The sequence below is a fragment of the Platichthys flesus genome, chromosome 20, assembly GCF_949316205.1.
Source record: "Platichthys flesus chromosome 20, fPlaFle2.1, whole genome shotgun sequence".
NCBI lineage: Eukaryota > Metazoa > Chordata > Actinopteri > Pleuronectiformes > Pleuronectidae > Platichthys > Platichthys flesus.
The window spans coordinates 15,381,304-15,409,048 of record NC_084964.1 but is presented as its reverse complement, the minus strand read 5'-3'; the positions used below and the strand labels follow the sequence as shown (position 1 = coordinate 15,409,048).

Genomic DNA, 27,745 nt, shown 5'->3' with positions numbered 1-27,745 from the left:
GGGGTAAGTGAGAAATGCAGATCTTCAAATTCCAGAAGGTCAGTTTGACACGTCTGCTTTGGCAACACGTTTGGATTAGGAGCCGTTTCCTCCAACAACGGTTAAAACCAGAATCCTGTTTCCCAAAATGTTCTCACCTACGTATACAGCAAGATATCTTCAAATGCACTATAGCAGAAGGAAACAATCAGTGCGAAGCTTCCCAGGGAATCTTTACCAAATAATAAATAATAAAAATCCCATTTAAACCATTAGGTGTGAGAGCATGAAGGAAATCAACCTCCAAGCGTCTCTCTGGAGCAACGTTCTGCCTCTTCTCCCTCCATGTTTGGGCAGATCAAGCCCCTCAGTGACCATAAATCTGTGGCCGATGACGTCATGTTTATGCTCCCTACTTTTATTAAAATCATATGGGAGCTGTGGGACAACTTGTACTCACGGCCCTGTGTTATTTCTAAGATATTTAGAAGTTCGGGGGTTTTGGTTGGAGCGTGAACAGGTTAGCTGCCATTTAAACCGTTGTGAGCGTCTCAAATTCAAATCCCTTCACCTTCACTCTGCTGCAGTGGTGGAAGAAGTCTCAGAGAAACACGTCTGAAACATTTGAAAGAGAAAACCAAACTGGGAGAGAGCCCATATCACCACCAAGGCTGACTGGCCGTTTCATCACCATGTTGCATGTATTGAGATCAGACACCAGGATCAAACCACTCACATGAAACAGAGGAAAAATATCTATTCTGATATTAAAGGAGTATTTCTTACAGTACAGCAACTGAATAAAGATTACCCCCCCCCCTCCCTCCCTCCCCATAACATAATAATACATAATTTGATTCACTAACTCCAGACCATGAGATGTTAACACTCCCATGACTCTTTTCATTGAGCTGAACTGTTTCTGGAGAAATACAGAAAAATGCCATATCTCACAGTGTGAAAGAAAGATATAAAGAGATAAAGAAAAGACAAGAGAGAGGAGAAAAAGGAGAAAAAAGAAGAGAAGAGAAAAAGAGACAGAAAGCGAGACAGACAGAAACAGGCGAGAGAAGGAAAGATTCGAAAGAAATGAAATAAAGAAATAGAGAAAGACAGAAAGAAAGAGAGAGGAGAGAGAGATAGAAAGAAACTGTTTTGCATGGGAAGGAAAATGAATTTGGGTGAACTGGCCCCTTCAGGATGTTAAATTATTTTTTAGTCAAGTTATCTCAAAAACTCTTCGGCCTCTCCACCGGGCAAGTGTCTCATTTACAGCATTCAAACCTCTTCACTGTGATTCAACTTTCCACATCTCTCTGCAGCTGTTCCCTCACTTTCCCAAAAATAATCCGAGCGGAGAGCTCTTGTCGGCTGAGCAGCAGCTTCGACTCCTACATCTCTGCAACGCCTCTGTGTCCCGGTGAAAAGAGGAGTGGAGCAGGTCCAGCTCGACCTCGTCGGGTCAAAGGTCAGAGTTGATTTACGAGTTGGGTGACTTCCTGCTGAGAGAATGGAGGTGAGCAGGTACGATGCGTTCAGGGGACGTGGGAGAACATTTGACAGCAGATCTACTCATCACAAAACCTCCCCCACCCTGTTTCTGCATTCCCCCCAGCGCCGTCCCACAGTCTGGAGAAAAAATGATATTTTATCTCGAGCGCTGATACGATCTTAATGGAGCCCACTCAGCCAGAATGACGAGCGAATAAATGTCCCTGCAATTAAAAACCGTGTAAAAGCAGATTTTCTCCTTCGCTGAAAATCGTTTTAACTTTTTCCTTTTCCAAACACGATAACGTCATTTCACGTGACACTTTCAATAAGATCCCTCTCCTTATGTTTATGCAACTTTTAGTTTTTTTAAAACAGGGAAATGATCTAGAGAGGTCAACAACAATTAACCAGAGTCATTTTCCAGCACCACCAGTGACCTCTGGGATTACAAACCCCTCTGACTCGTTTTGTGCTGCTGGAAGGAGCTGTGTGCTCGTGGAGGATATTATCGAACCCCTCATGCCCACTTTTTAAATAAGTCTCTTTTTTAGAAGGTGTAAAATCATCATAAAGGCCGTCACTGGGCAGCCGGAAGAGGTGGCGCCTGTGCCGAGCTCCGGATGACATCCTCCCCACGACTTTACTCTTGTAAATCTCGTGCCATGCTCCCTGTTGATGTGGCCGGGAGGGCGTGAATGTCAGGGAGCGTGCGTCACACGGGCTTAATGTGTCGTGGAAGATATAAAAGTGGGGAGAAAGAGCAGAGTCATGCTTTGACCTTCTTATTAGTTATGATTTCTAAAAAGTAGTTATCATCCATTGCCACATCCATCCTCTCACTTTAATGTCAGAACCTGTTTCATGCGATTGAAGGACAGTTTCAGAATACATTCTCGTGATTTGATGGAACTTGAATGACTTTCTCCAGATACACTGTTAACCACTTAACATCCACTCCTTACAATCTGAGGGACATTAATTAAAAGTTTTAAATGTGTTAGGCCGAGAAAAACGATGTGAAAAGACCTCGATCTGTGAGCTAAGTGGCAGATACAATAAACATGGGCGACATAAAACTCTTATTAGGACACCAGCTAAAACTCTGTTCTAGTAGTTTAACTCTGCTCTGTTAAAATAAAAGATTATTTATTCAAAGGGTTTGTCAAAAAAAGGTTTAACTCTTCACCTTTCTAATTTCTTAACATGTTTAAAAACCTCGTGTTATGGGATGAGGACTTTAAAACCAGTGTCCAGCTGCTGCACAAGTTAATTATATAAAATAACCTTTTTACAAATACATAACTTTCTTATGACCCATTTTTTAAATATTTGTCTTCAGTGGAAACGAGTAAGTCTCAGAGTGACAGAGAAATGGAACTGACACATTTAGTGTTTTCATGGAATGTGTTGACCGTAGGAAAAATGTAGGACAGTGACAGCCTCGTCTTTTGTGTGATGTGTTGACCGATAGCTGTTGACTCCTCCGAGCGTAGGAGAACATTGATTCCACGTGTATTTCTGATTTTTCATGTGCTGCTTAACGTCTGCTAAATCAGACCGGCCTCTTGCTGGCAGTTATTTTTTTCTTTTTTGAATAGTGGCATGAAAACCAACTCATTGCAACACTAATCTGCAAACATGAGGAAAATGTGCTGCTTCTGGTCAAAGGAGTGGGACAAATGACAGGCATTTAGTGCACGACGTGAAACAGGAAGTCTGACAGTTTGGGGGGGCCAATTCGCGGAGGAACGGAGCTCATTAGAAAAAGCTTTTGATAAAAATCGCACATGGCAGAGCTGCAGTCATTAATTTTTATTAATGTATTAACTGTGGTGATGGCAAGTGACCTGATTTGCAAAAGGAGGCGTACGAGAGGAATGTTCAGGAATGATTTGTGAAACCTCAGCTTCTTCTCATTGCACACACACAAGCAGGTCAGGTATCCAAAATGTTTTATTAGTTGCTCTGCAGCTTACAGAGCGGCACTGACTAACGAGGTACCTTCCAAGACAAAAGGATGCGAGTGCAGGGAGGAGAAATCAAGCAAAACTTAGTAAACACCATCAAGAACTTAATGCACACCCGCAGCCGCTCAAGCTCATTACTGTTCATTAGGAAATTCCAGAGGGATCATAGAGCGGCGAAAGAACCCTGGTGAAACTTGAGGAGAAAGAAAGAATAAATAAATGGCTTTTTCCCATGACAGAAATATATTGTTATTGCTTCCGATACAGTCACAATGTCAACGCCTCACACCGCTCATACAGTGACACCTCTTATCCAAGGCACTGGGGCCGAGAGCCAAACCTAATAATTATTACAATAATAATAATAAATATAATAAAGTTAAGTCAGACGAGCACAATTAAATCACAAGACATGATGACAGCGATGACAATCAAAACACTCCGATGGCCCCGGTCTGACAACAGCTAATAACTCTGAAAACCAATAAAAATGACAAACGACAACTTGCACATTATCATATTGTGTTGCACAACAACGACGCACACGGCGTATTACAGCGCGGCATCATTAGAGCATCTCTTTCATATCAAGCTCCCTTTGTATTGGAGAAAATGAACCGTATAGATGCACGGGGAGAGATAGTGATCTTAATAAGACTGTTTTTCAGAGTGCACACAGCGAGCAGAAGTCAGTCAGTGTCATCGGAGGTCATCTTCCCTTTATTGGAAACAGGCACTTTATTCATTCGCTTACATAACGGCAATGTTTTTAATGGTCTTAATCAAACGGACTCCCCGTGTCATAAATAATCCTTATTAGAGGAATGATCAGTCACAGAGAGAGAGAGAGAGAGAGAGAGAGAGAGAGCGGATGCACAGAACAATGCGTCGACTGTCGCCTTTAAGGGACGATGAACTGTTAACAACTCAAAAACACTCGCTCTCACAAAAGGGTTTACAGGAGCTCGATCGGTGCATGTGAAGGCAAAAGCAACAACATAAATATCCTGTTTCAAAGAAAACAAGTCAAGATTTGATTAAATACCCTGGTGCTCGCCATCTTTAATATATTAATGATATAAAAAAGTGATTCTCTGAATAGATAACTTCTCATAAAGTTTCATTTCTGGCCTTACTTAAAACTTAATGCTCCTTTCCCTCAGACTGAGATTAAGGTTTCAATATTATACTTCTGCGATAGAGAGAGAGAGGCCATAACTCTGCATTAGCATTCAAAAGCAATGTGCAGAATGAAAACCTCAGTGTCTGCAATTTTCTCTTTCTAAATTCAAACAGAAGGCGTCGGCTAATTTTGTGTCTTTGAATTTCTCGTCCATCTGCTGGTTCAGGTGAGAATAAGAAGCAGATCGGAGGCTGCAGCTGCTACTTTGTTTTTTAACAACTTAAGTAGCTTTAAATCCTCCACATCATTTATCTGGGTATCATCTGAAAGCTCTATCAACACCTGTCAATTAGAATCACATTTTCTTATAGAGAGGCTTTTTTTATTTTTGAGGTACAGAGAGTGTCTTTGAAATGAATTTCTTCATGTATAAAAATCCACATTTCTAATAGACATTTTTCTTGCTTCTGTCTTTAACTTAACCAATAGGAAATTCGCTGTATAAATATATAGTGTAGTGCCTTTTTTTTGGCCTGCTGTTGTGTTTGCTGTCCAGCCTTCAGTAAAAATGCTCGGGGATAAATCTATTTGCATTCCCATCAATATCCGTCACGCACAGTAAACAACATTACAGCGATGGTGCATTACAATTTGGAGAAAGAGCTTCGGAGCAGTCCGAAATGAAATAATGGTTTGTACCAAATGCATTTTTTGATAAAAGTCACGGCTCCCTTGCAAACAATCTTTGTTTTAGTTTAAGCTCTGACATTTAAAAAAAATAAAGTGGATTCTCCGGCTGTCGTGACCAAATCAGAAGTATTAGAAGGCATGAGCCAAAGCCACGGTGACATCTTCCTCTCCGGGACTGGCACTTATCTGCAGAGGCTGAGTGAAGGAGGCTGCTTTCATCGTACAGGCTTGACCTGCCTCCATACAGTAGTACACCCATACACCCAGGGTGAGGCTCGCCTCGCCGGTGGAGTCCTTAACAACAGCTGGAAGTTTGGTTGAGATGCAGAGGGGCCGGGACAGATCCGATATGTCACCTGTAACCACCTTGTTGTCAAGCAGCCACTCGTTACCTGTGGATAAACAGGAAACAGAATGATGGAGTTGCAAAATCGGTAGTCTGACCCAAACTGGAACATTTGTTTGGTGACACATTTATTAACGTCTCTCTTGGCCAATGTTCCCTGAAAGGAGGTGATTCAAAGAAATCGAGACTGCTCCTTATTCCGGACGCAGCTCCTTCACAAAGTGTCTGCGACACATCTGTTATTTATTGTTGAGCGGGGCAAGGTGCACCCTGTGTACTAGATTTGCTCAGGCATCAAACACTACCTCTAAATTGAGTCGGCTAAAATATTACCCTCCTCAAATCCACGTAGCCCCAGTGAATCAGATGACGTGAGGCTGAGGACATGAGTTTTCGGGGATATTTTTAGCAACAAATACTCATTGAAAAAACAAAAAAATGGGGCACGGACTCTGAAAGATGGGTCAAAGTCAAAAAGAGAAAAACAAGAACATCAACTGTGAGAAAAAACGATGCCGGACAGACGGTGAGATCGTTGCCGGCTGTGATTAATGAGGCTGATGCCCAACGTGAAGTCCCAGGGAAGCCATTTGTGAAAAAGCCAGTGAAAACACTTTAGATCTGGCGTGCGCTTCCAACTTGATCCATTAAAATTCCTGCCTCTGCTGTGATCTGATCAGCATTAAGTCTAGACTTGGTACAGTCGGGCAGCGGGGATCACGTAACATAGCCCGGTGGCTAATTATGTGAACCAAGGCATGTCGTCTTATCGAAATGTTTCTAAAAATAACGCTCTGATACGGCGGACTGCCTGCTGCGACGCACAGGATGATGGACACACTCCAGTTCCAAACCTAATGAACGGACCATCAACGGTCACTAACATATCTGAAATCACTTCACACTTGATCCCGGGTTCAGACGGCTGTTGATTACAAATGGAGAGCGGTGGACGAAGCCCCGGCTCAAGGCGCTGGAAGCTACAATCATGATATTAGCCGTGCAAAGCACATCCTCACTGGTGCATTAAACGTCCCTGACTGATCTCTCCATGCCTCAGCTGGGAACTGTAAATCCCCGGTGTGGGTTGTTGCACAGTGAGAATGACATGAAGGTTAAGTATCATTCACTTCCATTATAATTTTGACATATCATGGACCAAAATAAAGCCGTGTAGGGGAGGTTGAGAGGCTTACATCTAGAATAGAAGAGGGTCATTATAAATGAAGAGAACAAGGCTGAAGTCACATGGAGAAATCACATAGAACAGTTAAATAAAGACCATTTAAAAACAATAATTCATAGGTTTAATTTGTCTTGTCATCTTTTAACCCCTCGTCTGAACATCCACTTTGGGCTTTTTTCTTTTTTTCTCTTGGAGAAAAAAAACACTGGCCACGGGTTTTGCAGATTTTTTGGGGCTTATTCTAAAAACACTAGTTGGTTGTTATGAATATTTTTAAAAAAACGACTTAATTTTTTTACACTGACCCACGTGCATTGATGAACACTTTTTGCTTACAGCCACACAAATAATATCAGTGCTGTATTACAGAGACGGAAAAAGTTGTAAAACCAGCAGTTACAATCCTGCTTTTGTCTACCTTTGTGCAAAATCTATTATAAATCAATGAAAATCATTTATCAAAAAAAAATTATGTTATAAAACCCTATGTTAGAAATTCTCCGGTGAGGTGAATGCCTGCTGCACATCAGAAGATTATCGGCCCTGATTTCAGGTCTGATTTAGGCCAACTGACAATCTAACGTGCAGCAGGCATTAACAAACAGTAAAGAGGTTTTTCATGTGTAGGGTAAATCTGATTATCACATTTACATGACATTTGTATCAATGAATGAACTTGGTCTCACCCTCGGCCGAGAGGGCCCAGCAGCTGGGGGCCTCCTCGGTGAGTTTGGTTCCTTCTGGGAGGGACAGGCTGAGCGACAGGACGAGGGACTGGCCCGCAGACACCGCTACCGGTGGCATTGCTTTCCTGGCGGCGGACTTGGGCAGCGTGGGGGCTTTGGCAGGTCGCGCAGGTGCAGAGTCTCTGCAGTCCATGGATATGGGGAACTGGAGTGGAGAGAAATGTGGGTGTTGTGTTAAAGAGGAGAAAGCGATTGATACCAAATATGTCCTTTCTATTTAACCTTTAATCCAAGCTCTTCTAGGACAAAGGCTTTTAGGAAAGATTAACGACACACACACACGTGGAAAAAATGTTGAGTAAACTCTCAAGGTTGTAACACACAGACACGGCTCTGACCAGTGAGACAGTCTTGGATGCCAGGTCCAGAATTTTGACTTGGTGGTTGTTGGTATCCGCGACATATAGAAGCTTCCCGTCCTGGCCAACACAGATTCCTCCGGGTTCGTTGAAGCAGGATTTGTCAAATTCTGGGCCCAGTGCATCTCCAGCCTCTCCCGTCCCTGCTAATGTGCAACACTGCTTTGTCTTTGGATCCACCACCTTGATCTGAATCACACAGGCAAACGCAAACAATTAAGTAAAAGAGTCAAATCCTGTATGTTCGCTCTTTGGTATCAGATCAAACAGGAGAGTCAGGCTTTGAGCAGCCACTCAACAACTTAAATGTAGCTTTGAACCGCAGCCATGTGACGTGCAACAGTTACCTTGTGGTTGTAGGAGTCGGCCACATAGAGCAGGCTTTGTTCCGGAGCCCAGGCCACACCGAGGGGATGCTGCAGCTTGGCATCCACCCCTTTCCCGTCTACATCCCCGAAAGCAAAGAGGTTCTGATTCAAAAGAAGATAAAAATGGTCAGGAGATATGGAAAGAAGCGATAGAAACGTACAAATGCCCTAAGTGCAACTTGTGACCGGAAAAATACTTTAAACTTCAAAATACAAGCTGAGGCCTGTGATAGAAACAACAAGTGTTTATGAGAATCATACTATAAATGATATGGGAAAATCAATTATCTCAAAGGGATTCTGACTAATTCATACGAGAACAGAGGCACAGAAAAACAGCAGACAACAGAACAATAACATTAATGTCAAATCACAGATAATTAAATGAACAGTCTTTAATCCAAACATTGTTTGGAATCAAATGTGATTCCAAACAGATGAATTACCATTACAGCCAATCAACAACCAATCTGTTGGAAATTGGAAAGAATTGGAATTAATAGCTTTTCACACTGCATCACTCTGATCAATAAACAAAACAGTGAGAGACTCAGAGGCCCAGCTGAAAATGTGATGCCAATAAAACCGAAACCTGCTACAAATTAATGTGCTTCTGAGCCGACACCCTTGTTCCTGCACTTTAAACGGCACTATACATGCATCAGCAGGTGCTGTATCTGGCCGATGCACATTCGCTGACTGTTTTAATCCTATTTAAAGGTTTAATGTTTCTGTGTCTCAGTTCAAAAGCTGAAACATCGAGAGGCTGTAGATCATAGAGCATGTTACTGGCTCCCTGCCATCTTGAATTAACTGTGTATGACTCCGGTTAATTACTCCCCATTCTTATGGATGACTACAGGATTTAAAGCTCAAGGGAATTTCTGATAAATCCGCTATAGTGACAGGAAAATTACAGAGGCACTACAACGGAGCGGCTATGAAGATGTGATCAACCCCAAACTATTTTTTGAGGCTCTGGTTCAGCGACAAACAAGAGAGGCTTTGTCATCTCCACCAAGAAAGTTATGTTTGGTTTGTCTGTTTGTCATTTAGCAGGATTATACAAAAACAACATGACCTTTTGTGGAGAGGCTTGACCTTTTGTGGAAAGTCAGGACCCCCTCTTAAAGTTGAGAGATGGGGCATTAGCCTTGTTGGCGCTATGCACTTTTCAAAAAAACAAAACAATATATTATCGTATTTCTTGAAAATGGTCCTGAAAACTAGTGATTGAAGCATTTCTGTGGCAGATTAAAGTGAAGGCTTTAAATTGTGTGTTTGCTGTTAATGGATGGAGGCAGAGCCAAGTACACAAGTTGTCTTTGAAATTAATGTGCGCCAGATTGTTTAGTTCTGCTTCGGGAATTGACTTATAATTTCCTCCACCTTCGGTTCAATCCTCTGTTCACTGTATCGTCTATTAAATACACTAAAATGGATACAAATAAACTACATTAACTAAGTATGAGTGTATTAGACCTTGAACGTGTGTTTAAGATAAAACTGTTCTGTAGCTAATTTGTTTACAACTATTACCAATCACGCTAATGTTTAAAAATAAACATAAAAAAGGTATCTAGCAGTAAAAAGAAGTCTTGAATCCATCCACCAAGTTATAAATTAATTCACGTCCACCCACCATCGGGTCTCGCTCTCCCCCGACCAGCAGCTTGACACCTCCATCCTTCAACGCGAGGGTGCGGATGGTGCTGCTTTCACTGTCGGCCACGAACAGGCAGCCCCCGGGCTCCTCCGGGGCCAGAGCCAGGCCTGAAGGCTGAGCAAAGCCCGCCTTGTGGGGGTAGGAGTTGTTTCGGTTCTCCTCGCTGCCGCTGCCGGCCCATCGCACACAAGTTCCCGCCTTTAACACACTGTGAAATCGTAGGTGGTGACAAAGCAATAAAATACATCATCATCATGATCATCATCATCATTAGGCAAGGCTTCATTGACAGTGTCAATGTCTTTATTTCTCTTGGTTTAAAGGTTTCCTGTAGCCAAGTGGCCATAATGGTCTCACCTTCCTTTGGGCAGATTTCCATCTGCTAGAAACAGAGCCCAGATCTGGTGGGTCCCTGCCATGGCGATCCACAGCACGTTATCTTCCACACCGCCTACACATGCAAATCAGATGCACATACATCGACACACACAAAACAAAAACACACAATTTAGAAAGAGGAAACATTCATGCTTTTGGCTGTTCACTACAAAACCTCAAACATCAAGATGTTCCTCATATCTGTTCTAAAGCTAAACATGTCCTTTCAGGTGTCGACCTTTCTTCCTTCTCAACTTTTTACTCATTCCAGGTAATCCTAATTTTTTATTTGAGATTGTTTGTCGTCAGAAATGAGTGAGAGAAGCAGCTCAACAGGTTTGAATGACAGCGCCCTGTGTGACAAAGGAGCTGCCATCATGACGGACACACAACCCTGACAGACAGACGCACGGAATCTCAGTTCTATTTTTAATGCAGCGCAGAGCTCAGCTCACATCTGGTGGACTGTCAGGAGCATTTCACATCTGCGGCCCCTGACTCCATGACAGCCATCACTGACTCTTTATAGTTCAAAAGGTGCAGCGGCCTCTATTATACTATTTATATTCACGGTGAATAAGTGTGGAATATGCAATGGGTGATTGGACGTTCTCTCAACAGGAACAATGTGAGCAGAGTTTAAAGGTTTGACATCACGTCCTCACACCATGTTATGTTTCAAAGCAGCACCCGTCAGCCTGTGCAGAAAACCGGATTGATTTCCTCTTGCTTCCAGGCAACAGTCAAACAACGATGCTAAACAAAAATAAAACATATTGATCACATCTTTCAATCACCATACGTCGGAGAAGTGAACACCAACTGATGATGAGCACAGGTCTGCCCAAAGGCAAGATAAACAACGTGTCCATCCTCCAATGTAAAGCAAACATCATCACATGGAAGGTCGGGACGGGGGCCACAGCTGCCAACACATACACGACTTGAAAAACCCTTAATGCACCTAATAATAAACAGAGTTGACCTCATGCAAGAATGCCGGAAGAAAAACAGATTCAACTAGAAACCTCTGCCGAGGCCAAACACACACATAGGTATACGTCCCATAAATATGTCTGATGTTTTTCATTAAGATTTATTAGTTATTCCCTGGGAAATATGAAATCCAGGGTATTTTAATAGTTAAGTCATTAATTTGGAACACGCTCAATCTCTATTTTGAATAATAACTCAATAATCAAGTTGATAGTGTTCAATGTTGATGAATTAATCCAAACATTGAAATAATAACCTTTAAATTTCTTAACAACCATATATAAAGCCAAAATGTCACTCGGTTACATGAATGGATCATTTTTACCTTCGCTCTGAAAGCCTGCAGAAAGAAGAACACTAGCATTTAAAGAATCTGACAGATTCTAAAGTTACAGTTTAAAACCACTCAACTTTGATTAACACTAAAGATTATATTAATAATAAATGGAACTCTGAATATTCTGGCAATATAATAAAAGTGAGGCACTGGAGGAGGATTGAGCCTTTGATTTACCAGAGAAGAGTCTTAGTGAGAATTTAAAAAAGACCTTGTGAGAATATGAGAGGAATTTGTTAAAGAGGCTTATTGTCTCCCATCATTTATGAGGCCCCACAGATTAATAAGTATCTTCCAATAACTTAATTAGCCCATTCAGTTGTCTATCAGCCTCTGTATATCTCTAAACATGAAGAGTGAATTGTGAAGCACTATCCATTCTATGCACAATCAGCCTCAGTAAATGAGAACTGAAGGACTTAGTTGAGAAATTGTAAACAACAAGTAATTAACCTCTAAACCACTAATGAATTGCTGCTTTGTTTTGTTTTTATTTGGCAACTCAGGAAGTCCACTTGAAGCAAAATAATATAATGTGTACAGGAGTGTAATTTTGTTTTATTCAACAAAATATTGAACGTCTAGTATCGCTTTATGTTTTATTCTCCCTCGTGTGTTTATTCTCCATCGAGCAAGAATTCATATCCCAGTCTCCTCAAAAGGGGCGTGGAATGTAGTCACTACCACTGTCACCTCAATCTGCCTGAACTCTGACCTACAAGACGGAGTGACACCCGACAATGGCCAGGCGGTCTGAGAGAGGGGTGGAGCTGATCTCCATCTCTGGAGTTATTGATTGCAGTGCAGAGACAATACAAACAGCAGCATCGAGGGGAGCTTGTGTGACAGACGGTGAAAGCAAGGGCAGGAACGGAGAAATGATACAACGTTATGAATGTCGCCCTTCGGGTTCCGGTCTGCGGTCACAGAACTCACCGGCAGTGCCGAGAATCACATCCCAAGGCGAGCTGATTGGCTGCTTGGGTCCCGCAGCTCCGCCCTCTTTGTCTGTGCCTTGAACTCCTGTGCCAGCGAGCGTGCTGACTCTTCCCTCCAACAGGTCAATCTAACACAAGACACAAACAGTCATAAATTCAGGGAGAAATATGAATACGTTATTTTAGGAAACAGTGGTGGTCACTACCTTTCGGATAAGATGGTTTTCTGCGTCGGCCACGTACACCGTGTCCCCCCTAATGGCCACACCCTGAGGGGAGTTAAAGGAAGCCTCAGACAGGTTGCCATCTTGTCTCCCACTTTCTGGCCCTGTGACAGATGTGATGACGTCATGCAGATTAGGGAACATTTTCACAGACTTTGTGAATCAAAGCTCTTTGTCCAGTTAGTTTCGAAATCTTGGACACTGTGTATTCTCCACTGATAAATCGTCTGACAGCGTTTGTTGCGTCTTTTAGATTCTGAGCTGTCCAATGAGCCTTGCAGGTACATTTCAGCATCTTCAGACTCCACATGGTTTTCAGCCTTTAACACTTGCTTCAAACCGTGGTGGTGCCCTTACTGAATCAAGTCTTCAATATCAAACGTTAAGAAACAACAGTTTATAAGTTTTGACAGGGGATCTAGACCTAAAGTTACAGTTTTCATTTAATGACTAATTAATTGAATCAAATGTACCAATAAAAACACATTGAAGGGATATATACCAGGTGGACACAGAACGTTTTAAAATGTTTCCTTAAACTGCAGCTTCAGCTTTGCTTTAATCTTTACGCCAACATAAATATTATGTGTGCAGAGCAAAGTGGTCAACCCCCAAAAATTAGACCAATCCATGTTTTTTTCCCCTCATCTTGTCCACGGTCAGAGCCAGTTCCCAGCGTGTACACTTCCCTGCTGATGCCAACCTCTCTGTTGGTCTGGGAACAGCACAGGAAACCATGTGGCTCCTCTGAGGGTTGTTGAGGCATGAGAGTAATCTAAAAATAAATTTTGCTTAAAATTGGTTGAATAATACAGATTCTAATAATTAAAAAGCAAGAAAAACAACATGTCCCTTTTTTTCCCAGAATCCCATAGTGTGGAGGTATAAGGATTTATTTCAACCTAGAGAGACATCCCACTTCTTACCTCCTATAACATGCGACAGCTGTCCGGTAGAGGACACCACCAGAATCCGGTGATGCCCAGTGTCAGCTATGGCCAGTCGTTTCTTGCTGTTGTCTACAGCCACCTTTCCAGGAAAAGACAGGATGCTGGGTGGCAGGGAGTCTCTGTACAGCTTGATTCCCACTTTGTGGGTCTTCAGCAGGCCCTCCTCCCTGTAGTAACGGAGGGCGCAGTCAGTGAAGAGCATCAGCCTGTCCCGGTGGCCTTCGCCCACCAGGGAGAAAAGCAGGTTGCCATGTGGTCCGATCAGGACCAGTGTGGGCCAGCAGGACACCTCGAGCTCATGCCAGAGGCTCGCCTCGCCGTCGTTTACCACCGGGTGGCAGATGTCATAGCGGAGGACGGCGCTGCGAACATTGTCAAAGACCTAAAACAGGGTTGGAGAAGAACAAAGCAAAATCTGTTAAGATATTTATTATTTATCAATTATTAATGTTATAATAATAAGAATCAAGTTTCTAGATATTTAAATCCATAAAGGTTTGGTTATTTTGACACAGACATATCAAGTGGTAGTTTTCCATTATGAAAAACGCAGAAAGACAGCGCATCCAGAAAAGCCTTCCCTCTGGTAAAAAGACGATGAATGAAAACCAATTACCTTTTCATTTGGGAATTTGGCAGAGTGTACACCAACAATAACCAATCCATCTGAGTGAAACATGAAAATAAATGGACAATGAAAACATTAAAAAAAAGACCCTTAATATAACCAAACAGTAAGTGGATCAACTTAGTTTATTTTTGAATATTCAGGACATTTTCAGGCCTTTTGAGCTTCATTTGCACTAAAGCGTTTGATACTTAACTGAGAGCAGCAGCAATAAAAACAATAGAAATTTCAAAGCAAAATGACTCGTTTGACTGATAATTCTATAGTTCTATAAAGCTCTGACACAATTAGATCATTATTTCTGACGCAGCTGTGTAAGCAGCAGGTGGAGCTAGAGCAAAAACATTATACACTTTTTTATATACAGGGACTTTAGATATACTCAGAAGGCTTGATACACTTTGATGCGTGATGAGATACTGGATCATTAAAGCGTTTGAGATTTTTTTTACAACTCCGATATTTGAAAACACAAAATTGCATTTTCAGAAGCAGAAACCACTGTTTTAGACTTTAACTTATTTCAACAACTTTATATATTATCTATTGTTTGAAATCTTCATATGAAAAAAAAGAAAACCTGACCTTAATCTCACAAATGAATGTAATGGAGCATAAAATACTATAATTATCTCTGAAATGTATCAGAGTAGAAGTGTGAAGTAGCATAAGTGGAAGAGGAAATACTTGAGATTGACAGTATGTGTGACATTGTGTAGGGAAAACTGTCCAGCCTGCAGAAGAGGAGATCGTATGCGCTGCCTGGATGAACTGGATGAACTGGATGTTCTTCTTCTACCAAGGAACAAAATAGGCTTATTTATTTTACTAATAACAACAAGCAACTCGGGGCAAAATATTGAACTCTACATCGGATAAACTCAGCGTCCCAGCAGCATGTGTTACAGTGCAGCTGACGCCCCTGGCCCTGGCACACACACACACACGAGAGATTGGGTAAAACAAAGTCGTCCTTAGTTAAATTGTGGATTACCCCCCAGGTCTCAGCGAGGTTCTTAGAAACCATTAAGAGGCTCGAGGCTGTGAAAGATCAACATTTCTCAGTAATCATCAAAGTCTATTAAACTCTTCTTGTCAAGACAATGTGAGCAGTTGGTTAAAATATCACTTTTGAGAAGGCCAGCGGATGTTCAGATGTTATGCATCTCAAAAGGCCTAAAACTGGAGAATGTTAATTTATGGACCCAGTTTGAACGGACCCTTTTGTTGTGCTAAAATTGGCAGAGGTCACACAGTCACATTTGTACACATGTCATTCCCCAGTTGAAAAACTTGACAATTCTGAATACAATAAAATAAACAGTGGAGTCACATAAATGTCAAAGCTCCACTGTCAATCTGAGCATGCGCTATTCACTCGGAAAGAAACATGACAGCTGATGAGATCTAGAAGATCTATAGAATATATAAATGTTAACCTATTTCAATACATTACTCTGCCTAAAATCAAACAAATCCAGACATTATTGAAGGTCAGGACACACTAGTTTGAATAGGTTTTATAATACATTAGATTTACAAAATAGCATTCTTTCTGAGTTAATTTACTATTAAATATCTAATTTGCTCATATTCGACCAACTTTTCAATGCACTAGCAGTTTGTCAAATTCTGCATGATTTTAGCATCAAGGGGATAGAAGAGTAGATGAGAGCTGAACAGACAGTCACACACTTATTAGATATCAGTCCCCTAGGTAGGTCTACTTTTTTTCATTTAGATCAATTAACTCCCTGGGAAATTGGTGAAAATGTAAAAACTAAACAAAAACAAACAGCGTTGTTGTGGAAAATAAGAAATCCTGGATCTGCACCACCATTTAATGGGTTACTTCTTGACCACGTTTCATGATAATCTGTGGGGTAGTTTTACCTAATCCTGCAGAAAACTAACCACACAACCAACCAAGGGACAGGCGCAAAAACACAACCTCCTTGGCAAAGTTAACAAATGTCCTCAGTCCTTCATAAATGGAGCCTACTGGACATTTCCTGGACAGAAGTAAACACACTCAGTCCAGAACATTCAAACCCAAAACAGCCTGCAGTAGATTTCGTCACTCATGGCCTGTGCCAGGCAGTTACAGTACCAGCACAGATTGTAGTGACGATGGGTGGGTGACGGAGTGGACTGTGGGAGTGACTGGACAGGGCGGCTCCCACACCTCATTGACCAGAGCAGAATACAGAATGTACCCACAGCAGTGCCAAAGATAAGGCAAGAACGATAACATGTGTGCGTGTGTGTGTGTGTCTGTGTGTTCTGAATCCGACCTGGCTCAAAACCGAATCTCAAGCTGCACAGCTTCCTCTGATGATCCCCTGAAGGACCAGAGTCAGTCGGATGTGATTATGCTTCACATGGATTGGCAATACAAAGCGTGTAATTATGGGACCCGTACTCATTGACACTGCAGCTTGGAAATATTTTTAGTCGCTGCCTCCTCACAGCCGAGATAAGGGCCTCATACCCCTAGAACATTAGGACAAGCTGATGTACTAGATTTTTTTCTGCCCAAGTGAACTGCCCCATGACACAGTATGACGCATGAGGCACCAAAGGATTTGTGTTTCCCTTCAGTGAAGCCTGCCAGGCTTCTGCCTCCTGCAAAATAAAATAAATAGTACCTGAATTCTGACATTAAGGAATATATTAAATGTTGCTGCTGGCAGGCCAGTCCTGCTTTTTAAGAGACATTCTTTCACATTTAATAATCCAGCAGGAGAAGATTAAAAGTGCATTTTGAAGAACAAATACGCTTTTTAGCTTCCACCCCATTCAATGTGCAGGGCAAAACCAATAGTAAGCCACAGCATTAAGATGCTGTTTTGATTGGTTGACGAGCACTGGACAGGAGCCAATCATTTACAGACACAGCGCACAGTTTGTTGGTGCCATAGTTTAATAGAGTCTGACAGCTTTATTATGGAGTTGCTGAATGTGTTATAACTTCATTTCAGTCTTCCACAGTCATTTGGAGATGAAATGACGCAAGCATGTGCAAAAGGTTTACAGCTATAAAGACATACATAAGCTACCCCAGCTTTCCAACATGCTTTGTAACAGCAGAATTTATATACATATCAGAGATTAAGTATTTAACGCTATAAAGAATATTTTGGCCGCTATGGATCACTCAACCCATACAATGAAAAGACCTAGTTTGATGAGGTCATGAAGCAGCATGGAATCATGGGGGTTGTTGTCTTCACCACCATTTCTTGACCCATAATCTTATGGTGTTGCTTGGTTTCCCTGGGATTCTGTGCTTTGAGCTCCTTCAACAGAATGTGCAGCAAACGGCAAAGAATCCTCGAACCATTACAAGTGAGGAACACAAACAGTGGAAGGAAACAACGGCTAACTGGTTAACAGGGTGTTTTTCCTCGGTCACGTTGTTTGCCCCAAGCACAACCACAAGTAAAGCAGATAAAACGCAATTAAAAAAGGCGACCAGAAGGAAATGTCCATGTTACCTTGAATAAAATTGGGGATTTCTCTGGGTTTAAACATTTTTAGAAACATTTTGAATAAAGTAAGTAGACAAGTCAATTATATTACAAAGATCCATTTGTTTAGTCGTTTTAATGGAGAATTGTTACACATTATATCTGTTACTCATGATTTGGATAATATTAAGTTTATAACAATATAAAATAGTTGTATTTTTCACACTGTAGGTGGTTTCTTATGGGTAAATTCAGTAACATATATGAAAAGGTGACACATACACACACCACACTTGGGGAAAGAGTGGTTCATGCTGAGATCAGGACACTCATGCTACCTGTAGCTTTGTATGAAACTCGTAAAGTCTATACCTTCGACCGAATACTTCTTCTCGAGCCGGTGCAGATCAGGCAGGATGTGCATGCAGTTGATGCAGCAGTAGGTGAAGAAGTCCAGCAGCACCACTTTGCCAGCCAGATCCCCGGTCAAAGACAGAGGCCCTTCTGTGTTCAGCCATTCCAAGCCTGGAGCAGATCAGAGAGTGGAAAAGGATGCCGTTATCTTACTAATTACATTTTGTCACAGTGTCGGCATATGCTTTACAGTGCCCATTGCGGCCGTCCTCAGAGGGTAACGCTTGCGGTCGCAAGATTCTTAAGGGTTATATCTGTCTCAGGCCTGACAAAGAGTTCATGTCATGAGAAAAAAGTTGGACTACAGCAATAACTTGGAAAATATTCACAGCTAATGCAGCTATGAAATATCTCAAAATAAATGAATTGGAGATTGTGTTTGACTGGGTTTTTTCCCCCACTCATACCTCACACTGCACTGAAACTGGGGTCTGATGATTCGTCATGCTTGATAAACACACTTAGTTTCATATTTTACAGTTGTTGGCAGCCAACATAAGAGAGAAGAGGAGAAGAGAGGGGAGAGTGAATGAGAGGGAGGCGAGAGAAGTGTCATTGTGTTTTAGGAGGCTGGTGTGAGGCCATGCAGAAGAAGACAAGGGAGGCAAAGAGACAGGAGCAAAGAAGAGGAGCTGAAGGGCAACTGGGGTGACAGGAGGAACCAGGGAAAGACAAGAGCAGTGGCGCAGAAACGTGACAAACACGGCAATTCAAATATAACCTTGCAAACGAGTTAATCTCCCATATCTGATACTTTAATCATGTTGAATGAAGAAATCACATTATCAAATTATGTTCAACTGCTTTGGTGTAGAAAAAGAGAAAAGGAAAGTGCACATGATCACACAACCCCGTTCTCATTTGTGTAGTCAACAACTAGGCCAATGTTTGTGAGGGAGAAATGATGACACAGAGGAAGATGGACATCTTGTATAAATTTACAGGCAGAATCCTGAAATGATTTTCCTGCACTGGGGATTTGGAATTCCACATAATCAAAGTAAGCAACACCTTTTTCCTGTTGTGCCCCCTCTTAATGTGAGATAACCTCAAGGAAAACCCTAGAATTAGTCTCCCTTAATTCTCCTAGGTGTATTTATTTAAAAAAGAAAGAAACATACATTTCAAACCTACAGATGCTATGCAGTGTTAAAAAACAAATCCCTGTTTGTTGTACTACGATACAGCGCCACCTACTGGTGTGATGAGATGCTGCTGCTGATTCTACATCTTTTGAAAGTTGACAGACAGACAGCTGGAGTCACAATGAACAAGAGTGAGGTGAAATATATGTCACCTCGCACAGTATTAAACATTTTATATATATATATATATGTATTGAATAAGTTATGAATGACATGATGAAAAAGTAGCCACTTCCCCTTTAATGACCGCAGTTTGTAAATGTCAGTCGTCAAAAGTTTGGCAGCAGTACTCTAAATGTCGGACGCTGTTATATTGTATTAGCTTAGATGTTTGATGTGCATTCTCAACCAAATATAGAAAAAGTACAAACAGTTCCATCTAAAAAAATGCAGTAAAGTAAAGTAGCGTGACTTTTAAATACTTGAGTACCTCACAGATTAAGAGATAATTGACCAATTCAGTTTCGCGTGTGTTTGACCCCGTGATGGCGCGACAGATAGAGATGGTTTTGCTTAAGTATTTAAATGCAAAATATAATTAATGGTTCTTCGTCAGCAAACCCCGGGTCCTGTCATGACATGTAGCGGCGGACAACTCCCCTCAGACGGACAGAAAAACAGTGCTAAGCTAAGTGAGCTAAAAGCTTAAAAACTGTGCTCTAACCCGTTTGGAAATCCGGTATCTTCAGGTCCTGTCTCTCGTCTAAGTTCCTCAAATACTTTAGCACAATCTCCTCTTTCTCCTGCAGCGTTTGGGCCTCCTCTACGCTGACATCCAGCTCATTCTGGGAGGTAAATAAAGCGGAGAGGCTGCACCGGGACGCCATGTTTGCGACAACAAGAAGCCAATTAGGTAAATGCACTACGCAGATTCGTACCGCTCACGTAGCCGACACTAGAAAGTTATTTGAGACTTTTAAAATACTTTTCTGTAGACATTATTTAATTAATTGAATGTATGAGTATATTGAAGTATATAAATCGCAGTAAAACATCATGTACGTTTTTTATAGATGTGTGGAAAGTGCTGATTTGTTTCTTCACTTGTCTTTACCAGATTCGTAGCTTCACAGTGGCGGCAGACGGCTGCGAGCTCACATGATCTTTTAGGAACAACCCGCAGATTTAGTTGAAATTAGCCATTTTAATTCTACGTTTTTATTATGAAAATGTGTTTAAGACACAACACGTCTCCTCACAATGTCAACCGACACATCGCGTGTTGCTGATCTACTGTAGCTTCGGCTGTTTTCGGTAACTCGCGGGAATGTTATCGAGCATACCGGGGGCTTTGAGGAGGTCGCCGGACAACAACATCAGGGAAGTTGGGCTCTTTCTCTCCACATGTCACAAAGGGACGAGAGTGAAAATGACATCTGGGAGTACAAGCCTCTCCAGAAGAAGAAGAAGAAGAAGAAGACAGAGACAGCACACTCTGCAGCTCCAACTACAAGAAGGTGCACCTCCAGGAAAACCTCCAGGAGAGCGAGTACTGCCCCCCCGGTCAGGACACCTCAGAGGGATGAGACAGTCCAGACTGATGGACGTGCAGGATCTAGCACATGTGTTAATGTTGACAGTGTAGAGACTCTCCCTGTGTCCTCGGTGTTGTCTCCTGCCTGTGAGACAGGTCAGACTGACAGGGCTGCTGAGGGACCGTCTTCTGGTCACTTCTGCCCCATGTGTCAGATGCCCTTCTCTGTCCTGGTGGTGCAGAGTCAAAGATGGCATGTGGCCGAGTGCCTCGACTCCCCCAGGGACAAATGCAAAGGTACACACACCCATGCTTCTTCAGTTGAAAGGCTCAGATCCTCCCCATCATCTATATGTATTCATAGATATATGGTCTTTATTAAAAACACACACCCTGAAGTCAGGCGCACACAAGTATACATTCAAAAGTTCCCCCAAGAGCCACATTAGATATTCAAATCACATGTCAGTCCTGCTTTCCATAACAAGTCAAACTAGACTTGTTATGGAATTAACAAGTCCACCATTTAAATTAACTAGATGCATGTTTTTATTGTCAGTGCTCTGACCAATTAACTATTCTGGGAGAGATCAATAAAAACAAACCTCCGATCCCACATTGTTAAAGAAAGTGATAAAACAATTCCTGGATTCCCTCCCTTGTTCAGATCCTCACTCAAATTAAATTAATTCTTCCATTACCCCAATATTGGGTGTACATTGTTCATATTTGTTTGCATCTTTGAATCTAGTATCTATTGTATTTTTTAACATTTATTTTTTATTTATTGTTTCTACCTCTCCAAGGACTGCAGAAAATATCAGACTACTGTTTTATAGAACAAAGTTTCTTCACATGGCATGTCAAATTGCCTTTTCTGATTTTGGTTTAAGGTGATTTTAAAGTGTCTAAATGTTTTATCTCTTCATACAGAATGTCCAGATGGTCTCTGGTGCTCCTCCACCATCCCAAACCATTACAAGAATTTTAACCACACGCTTCTGGCCCATAGTCGAGCAAATAGCGACTCATCCCTTCTCAGTCTGTCCCAGCAGGCAGAGACCAGCAAGGAGACCAGCCTCAGCTATCTCCCTTGGCTGATGAATAATGATATGGATGCCTTGGATTTTGAGACGTCGCAGGACAGTGCTGTTGGTGTTTCTGCCTCATCCCCTCACAGTAGTAACACCGGAACACCTCTGTCTAAACGCACAAATGGACTTCTGTTTCTGCGCTCCCCTGGCCCAGAGGATTTAAAGAAAAAGAAAGGCTGGTCGTCCGCGACTAAAGGCCACAAATCCATCAGTGCTTCCCAAGAAAGTAAAACAGGGATATCGTCCACTCCAGTGAAGGAAGACAGTGCAGGACAAGCTTGTGAAGTTTTACCAAACAGTGAGCCGCCTTCTGAAGACAATGATGCCATTTCCTACTCACCCCTGTCAGAGTTCCCTCCAGAGGCTAAAATCAATAACAGTGAGTGCAGAAAAAGCCTTTTCAAAAGTGAAGCATTTGAAAACGATGATGAAGACTCGCTGACGCTGTTTAGTGACAGCTTTTCAAGTGAAGATGAGCTCCTGACTCAGTTTATAGGCAGCATGGAAACCAACAATGTGGCCGAGGACAGCCTGTCGTCCTCAAACATCCAGCTGGAGTCAGTTACCTCATTAGCTGATTCCACTGGAGAAGAGGAAGCTCATGGTAAAGCGGCCAATGCCACCAGTCCGTGTACGAGTGTTAAGTCTCCGCAGAGTGTTGTTTTAGAGCGCCTGAGAGAAACTCTTCTAACCACAGACAGTCAGAATATCAAAGATTCAAAAGAGGGCATTCCGCCAAAGCAGGCCCTAGAAAACTCTCATCAAGAACTTCCATCTGAAACCTCCACTGTCCAAAGATCTAAAACCATGCCAGTGCAGAGGGGCCAGAGCCAACATGGGCAGGCCTCCGCGCTCAAGCAGACGGACATTGGAGTGTTTTTTGGCCTCAAACCGCTCAAGAAGAAGGAGAAGGAGGTCGAAAGTGGACCAAGCCAGCTCAGCACCGCCTCGAATCCAGCACTCAGTGAGAACTGGGGACAGAGACAACAAAGGAGAACGTGGCAGAAGAAAAGTAAGGCTGACCCAACCGCGGCCGCCTCACAGGGGACAGCGACTGTAGAGAGCAGTGGTGCAGCGAGCACTCAGGGAGCCAGGAGAGGTTGGAGGGGAGGATGGGGAAGAAAGAACAGAACTAATGCTGATGGAGAAATAGAATATCCACGCTGTCCTTTCTACAAGAAGATTCCAGGTCAGTGATTATGGAATTAATCTGAAGGTGAAGCACTTTTTTTAAAGTCTGAGTTAAATACTAAAGTAATTTTTATTTTTTCTTCAGGCACAAAGTTTGTCATAGACGCCTTTCAGTACGGGCAGATCGAGGGCATCACTGCCTACTTCCTAACGCATTTCCACTCAGACCACTATGGAGGGTTGACCAAGAAAGCAACAGTTCCAATCTACTGTAACAGAGTAAGTATAAATTACTTCTAATATTAAATCATTACGATCAGTTTCTTTACCGTATCACCTATTTTATCAATTTGTCCTTTACAGTCTTTTTTTAGTTTTTGGGCAGGATACTTTATGAATGGTGGTTTTATTTCCATGCAAAGGCCTGTTACCAGTTCAATGCCGTGAACAATATTCACTCCTTTGAATTGCAACAAACCTTTTGTTGTTTCCTTCACAATCCTATTTATTTGCACCTAATTAAATAGCTTCCCTGTCTGCTCTTTTCCACTGAGTCCACAGAGTTTAGTCTTGATCCATTTGTTATCTCACCGCTCTGCGTTTACTGAGAGTAATGATAATTTCACTTGCAGCCGGCAGCTATGAATACCAATTTGCCGGTGGCTGTGTCCATATTGGAGGTGATTGAAATTTGAAGACCTTTTTACTGGGGTTTTTACACATATGTTCCGGCAAATTTAGATTTTTCCAGGTCTCATTATTGGTCTTTGTCACTTTGCAAATGCTGCAGCCAAATTTAAGGTATATGAATCAAGCAGTAAAGTGAACTGAAGAAGTCGGCAATAATATTTTAACTTTATAGCCTGTTTCATGTTTAAATAAGAGCTGCCTCCTCTGGTCAGATTACAGGGAACCTGGTGAAAAGCAAACTGAGGGTGGCAGAGCAGTACGTCCACATTCTCCCTATGAACACCCAGGTGACTGTGGATGGGATCAAGGTCATCCTCCTGGAAGCCAACCAGTGAGTAGTCCTGCAGAGAAATTAAAACCCCCCAGAATAAAGCCTTAAATCTTCCTAAATGAACATGTATTTTTCATCATCTAAATTCCCCTCCCATCTGTGTGTGTGTCTGTGTCTTTCAGTTGTCCAGGATCGGCCATGCTGCTGTTCTTCCTGCCTGATCGACAGAAGGTCCTCCACACTGGAGACTTCAGAGCTGATCCCTCGATGGAAACCTACCCAGAGTTACTCAGCTGCAGAGTGCAGACGCTCTACCTCGACACCACGTAAGTGCCTCTCTCACACACAGTGACTAGAAGAGTAGCAACAGCAGGGTTGTTGTGGTACTGCACTGCTCTCAGTCTTAATGTTTTATTAGTTTGTCTAATACTCAGACCTACAGCAACACACACTCCTCAGTCCCTTGTTCAGATTTTCCTCCAATGTGGATAAACTGACAACAACTAAAAGTGACACACAAGCCCCGGAGGACACTCAGATTTTCAGCATCAGCTCTCTTCTCCCTGCAGCTACTGCAGCCCTGAGTACACCTTCCCCAGACAGCAAGAGGTCATCAACTTCGCAGTCAACACAGCGTTTGAACTGGTGACACTCAGCCCACGTACACTTGTGGTGTGCGGATCCTACTCGGTGGGGAAAGAGAAGGTCTTTTTGGGTAAGTGTTTGGAGTTTATGCAAATACTTATCATATGTCCTAACTGAGCGTTCTAAGTGCTCGTCACGCACTGGGAGATGCCTGCAGGCTTGGCGTGATGTATAACTACAGAGCATTGAAGGCTTTGTCTTGGCTGACGATAGTTTATAGAAAGTAACCCAGGAATGGGATCAGTGAGGAATGTTATTGCTTTAAGTTGAAATGCTTGCATATTGTATATGTAACCAAGTCAGGATATTGATAGAGATTAATTCTTATCAGCTGGATCAGCACATTTAAGTTTTATTAAGTGTTTTATTTAAGAGGTTGATACAATAAAGAGAAGCGGTATATTTTCCTCCAAACGCGGGACATGACGTCTGCAAATCGTGTAACAAAATATACTCCAGCTTAAATTTCAGTTCTATGTTCTTATAGAATCAAACAACCTATTGATAAATATTTAAAATGGCTAATTAAATATCTGTCGTATGTTGTTCTGTTCTCTTTTCTATACATTTTATAAATCATGGAGGCTCATTGGCTTCATTTTGACTGCATGTTCTGTGTGGATCGTCATCAAAATGATCTTATGATAATTTCACTGGTTAAAGAACATATTCCCCCAGGAGGGGAGTTGCTATATATTTTGCATAATTCATGGTCAGTCTGATATTTAGGCAGAGTGATAAGAGACATTTCTGATGGCTAATTGTATGACTGAGAGATAATTTATTGATATATTCTTGGAATGGTGATATAACTGTGTGAGTTATTACCAGGACTGCAAACTGATGGACACACAGTAAATGTGTTTCTGAAACCAATCATAGCGTGAGTGGATTTTTTTCCCCCGAAGCCTTAAATCACTACCTGACCTCCTTCCTCCACTGAAAGGTCGTCAGTTTCAGTTTGGAGAATTCGTGGATTATTGTATTTTTGGAAGAAACAGTGTTGCTCTCGCTCTTTTGTCCTCATTTTTCTGAGGGGAAACGACGGAGTGACACACATGAATAATGGTCTGATCCACTTTTCCGTGAAGAGTGAAGTTCTCAAACTACTGTCGTCCTCACACAGAGCAAACAGCGTGGATTCATTCAGTAATCAACTCTCCTTCAACAAGCTCTGCATGAAATTGGTGCTGGAAAACAAAACCACAGCTGATTGGATTGTTTGTATGACTGTACTGATCCACTCTATGATGTTAATTCACAGGTTAATTTATACACCTCCTCCATAAGGCAGGAAACACAACGCGGAATATTCAGATTATTTTGAAGGAGACATTCAACGGTCTATTTTTACCTCTACTAACTTCTGTTTTCATTGTTTGTCTGTTCAATCGATTTATAAATAACTATTTTGAGTTAAACTCAATAGAAGAATGAGGGATGGGCCAAGTAGGTTTTAGCATTTGGAGCAGATTTGATTAAGAGGGCGGATCCAGGAAGTTTTTAAACTTGCGATAACATTGCGAAATAGGGCGTTTTTGTGAGTTTCCGAAGAAATAAAGCAGAGATCTTCATGGGGGAAAAACATCAGTCATTTGTACTGAGTCGATATCTAGAAAGAGGTGAAATGTGGTAGGGATCTGGATAATGATTCAGATTTTTGCAAATCAAAATAAGTATTTTTATATATAAGTTACATCCTGGGTCTTACAACGAAGACGCTGAATCTGCCACATTCCTGCTTCTTACAAGCACTTGGTTCTGCTTCCTTTGCAGCGCTCGCAGAGGTCCTAGGATCCAAAGTGTGCCTCTCCAGAGACAAGTACAACACCATGTGTTGTCTGGAGTCGGAGCAAATCAGACAACGGATCACCACCGACGGGAAGGCTGCCCAGGTCCACGTGCTGCCCATGATGCAGATTTCCTTCGACGTAGGTGTCACATTCCCTGATCTGAGAGCAGTCATTACACTCAGCCCTTGGGAGTAGAAGACAAATTGGATTTTAGTGGCATGTTTAGCAAACACCAGTGGTTAGAGTGGAACAATTGGCTGATATATGACATCAGACTTATCCTTCAGGCAGTTTCTTTGTGTATTCAAGGCACAAGTCCATCCACTCCAATGATAAACACCCAGGGTGAGATGAGTTGCTCCATTTAGTGAAACCACTTATAGAGCAGGCTATTTTAGTTTTAAATGATTTCTCTAATTGTCTGCAGTTTGTTTTTTTGTAAAATGGGTCTTCTGTTAAACCGAGGTCTGACTATTTCTGGACCGTTTTTTTATCCTTTTTTTCTGCTCTTGCTTTAGTCATACATAATTATGTGGGACAGGAGTTAAAATGATTAGCTAATGCTGATTATGACTGAAGCACATCATCTCTGTTAAAGTGACTCATCTGTATAACCACAGATGAGTTCCAGACTGGGTTTGATTAACTCAGCACTGGACAGAGGCCGACTCGGGGACAAATCTAGGCAGTCACTGTTTGTGCTGAGAACTACAGAGGAGCGAGTCTTCCTGTTAGTAACCTTGTTCTTATTCTTATTCCCCCCCCCCCCCCCCCCCCCCAACTCTGTCCACAGAAACTGCAGCAATACCTGGCTCGGTTCTCACAACAGTACGATCAGCTGCTGGCCTTCAAACCCACTGGCTGGACCTTCAGCCAAAAGGTGGAATCAGTGGAAGACATTCGACCTCAGATCGATGGCAACATCTCCATTTATGGTACGCACTGAACTTCTTCCTGACATATCAGTGTGTCCAATTATGTGTCCGAACTTGCAGTAAGAGTGTGGATATCCGACTCCAGGCCATTGGGACACAACAGGCGGGGTTCTTCAGGGTTGTTTCGGTCAGAGAGAACACTGACGACTCTGCTACAAGGTTTAGAATGATAATAATGAATCAGGAATGAGGAGGAATGGCCCAGAGCGCATTTCTTAATTAGTTAGTCCCTCTCTTTGCTGTTTCCTTGCATTTGAAGGTTCTCTGCCAAGTTGGAGGTATTGTTGCTGCTCCCGCTTGGACAGAAC

At 42.1% G+C, this 27,745-nt stretch overlaps 2 protein-coding genes across 2 annotated transcripts in view; one reads left to right on the top strand and one right to left on the bottom strand.

The window, feature by feature from the left end:
• Positions 1-3,408: 3,408 nt before the first annotated feature.
• Positions 3,409-20,240, bottom strand: nhlrc2 (NHL repeat containing 2). The gene is made up of 12 exons (XM_062413931.1): positions 20,069-20,240; positions 18,218-18,370; positions 14,364-14,413; positions 13,724-14,129; positions 12,780-12,901; positions 12,572-12,701; positions 10,282-10,375; positions 9,901-10,132; positions 8,238-8,360; positions 7,870-8,079; positions 7,472-7,676; positions 3,409-5,645 (listed from the first exon to the last, which is right to left on the bottom strand). Exons 1-12 carry the CDS (start codon positions 20,229-20,231, stop codon positions 5,383-5,385), a joined length of 2,151 nt encoding a protein of 716 aa, XP_062269915.1. The 5' UTR covers positions 20,232-20,240; the 3' UTR covers positions 3,409-5,382.
• Positions 20,241-20,465: 225 nt separating this feature from the next.
• dclre1a (DNA cross-link repair 1A (PSO2 homolog, S. cerevisiae)) overlaps positions 20,466-27,745 on the top strand; it is an 8,797-nt gene continuing 1,517 nt past the window's right edge. The window contains exons 1-8 of the mRNA XM_062413930.1: positions 20,466-21,175; positions 21,812-23,161; positions 23,249-23,382; positions 24,006-24,124; positions 24,247-24,390; positions 24,634-24,779; positions 26,486-26,640; positions 27,296-27,437. Of these exons, the coding sequence (XP_062269914.1) occupies positions 20,749-21,175; positions 21,812-23,161; positions 23,249-23,382; positions 24,006-24,124; positions 24,247-24,390; positions 24,634-24,779; positions 26,486-26,640; positions 27,296-27,437 (2,617 nt within the window). The 5' untranslated portion in view covers positions 20,466-20,748. The remainder of the gene's footprint in view (positions 21,176-21,811; positions 23,162-23,248; positions 23,383-24,005; positions 24,125-24,246; positions 24,391-24,633; positions 24,780-26,485; positions 26,641-27,295; positions 27,438-27,745) is intronic.

Excerpts from the sequence above, each read along its gene's own strand:
- nhlrc2 (XM_062413931.1), bottom strand. The coding sequence starts at position 20,231 with ATGGCGTCCCGGTGCAGCCTCTCCGCTTTATTTACCTCCCAGAATGAG. Across the intron at positions 14,130-14,363 it reads CCAAATTCCCAAATGAAAAG|GTCTTTGACAATGTTCGCAG; the intron begins GTAATTGGTTTT and ends ACCCTGTTTTAG. Across the intron at positions 10,376-12,571 it reads TGTGATTCTCGGCACTGCCG|GCGGTGTGGAAGATAACGTG; the intron begins GTGAGTTCTGTG and ends TTGCATGTGTAG.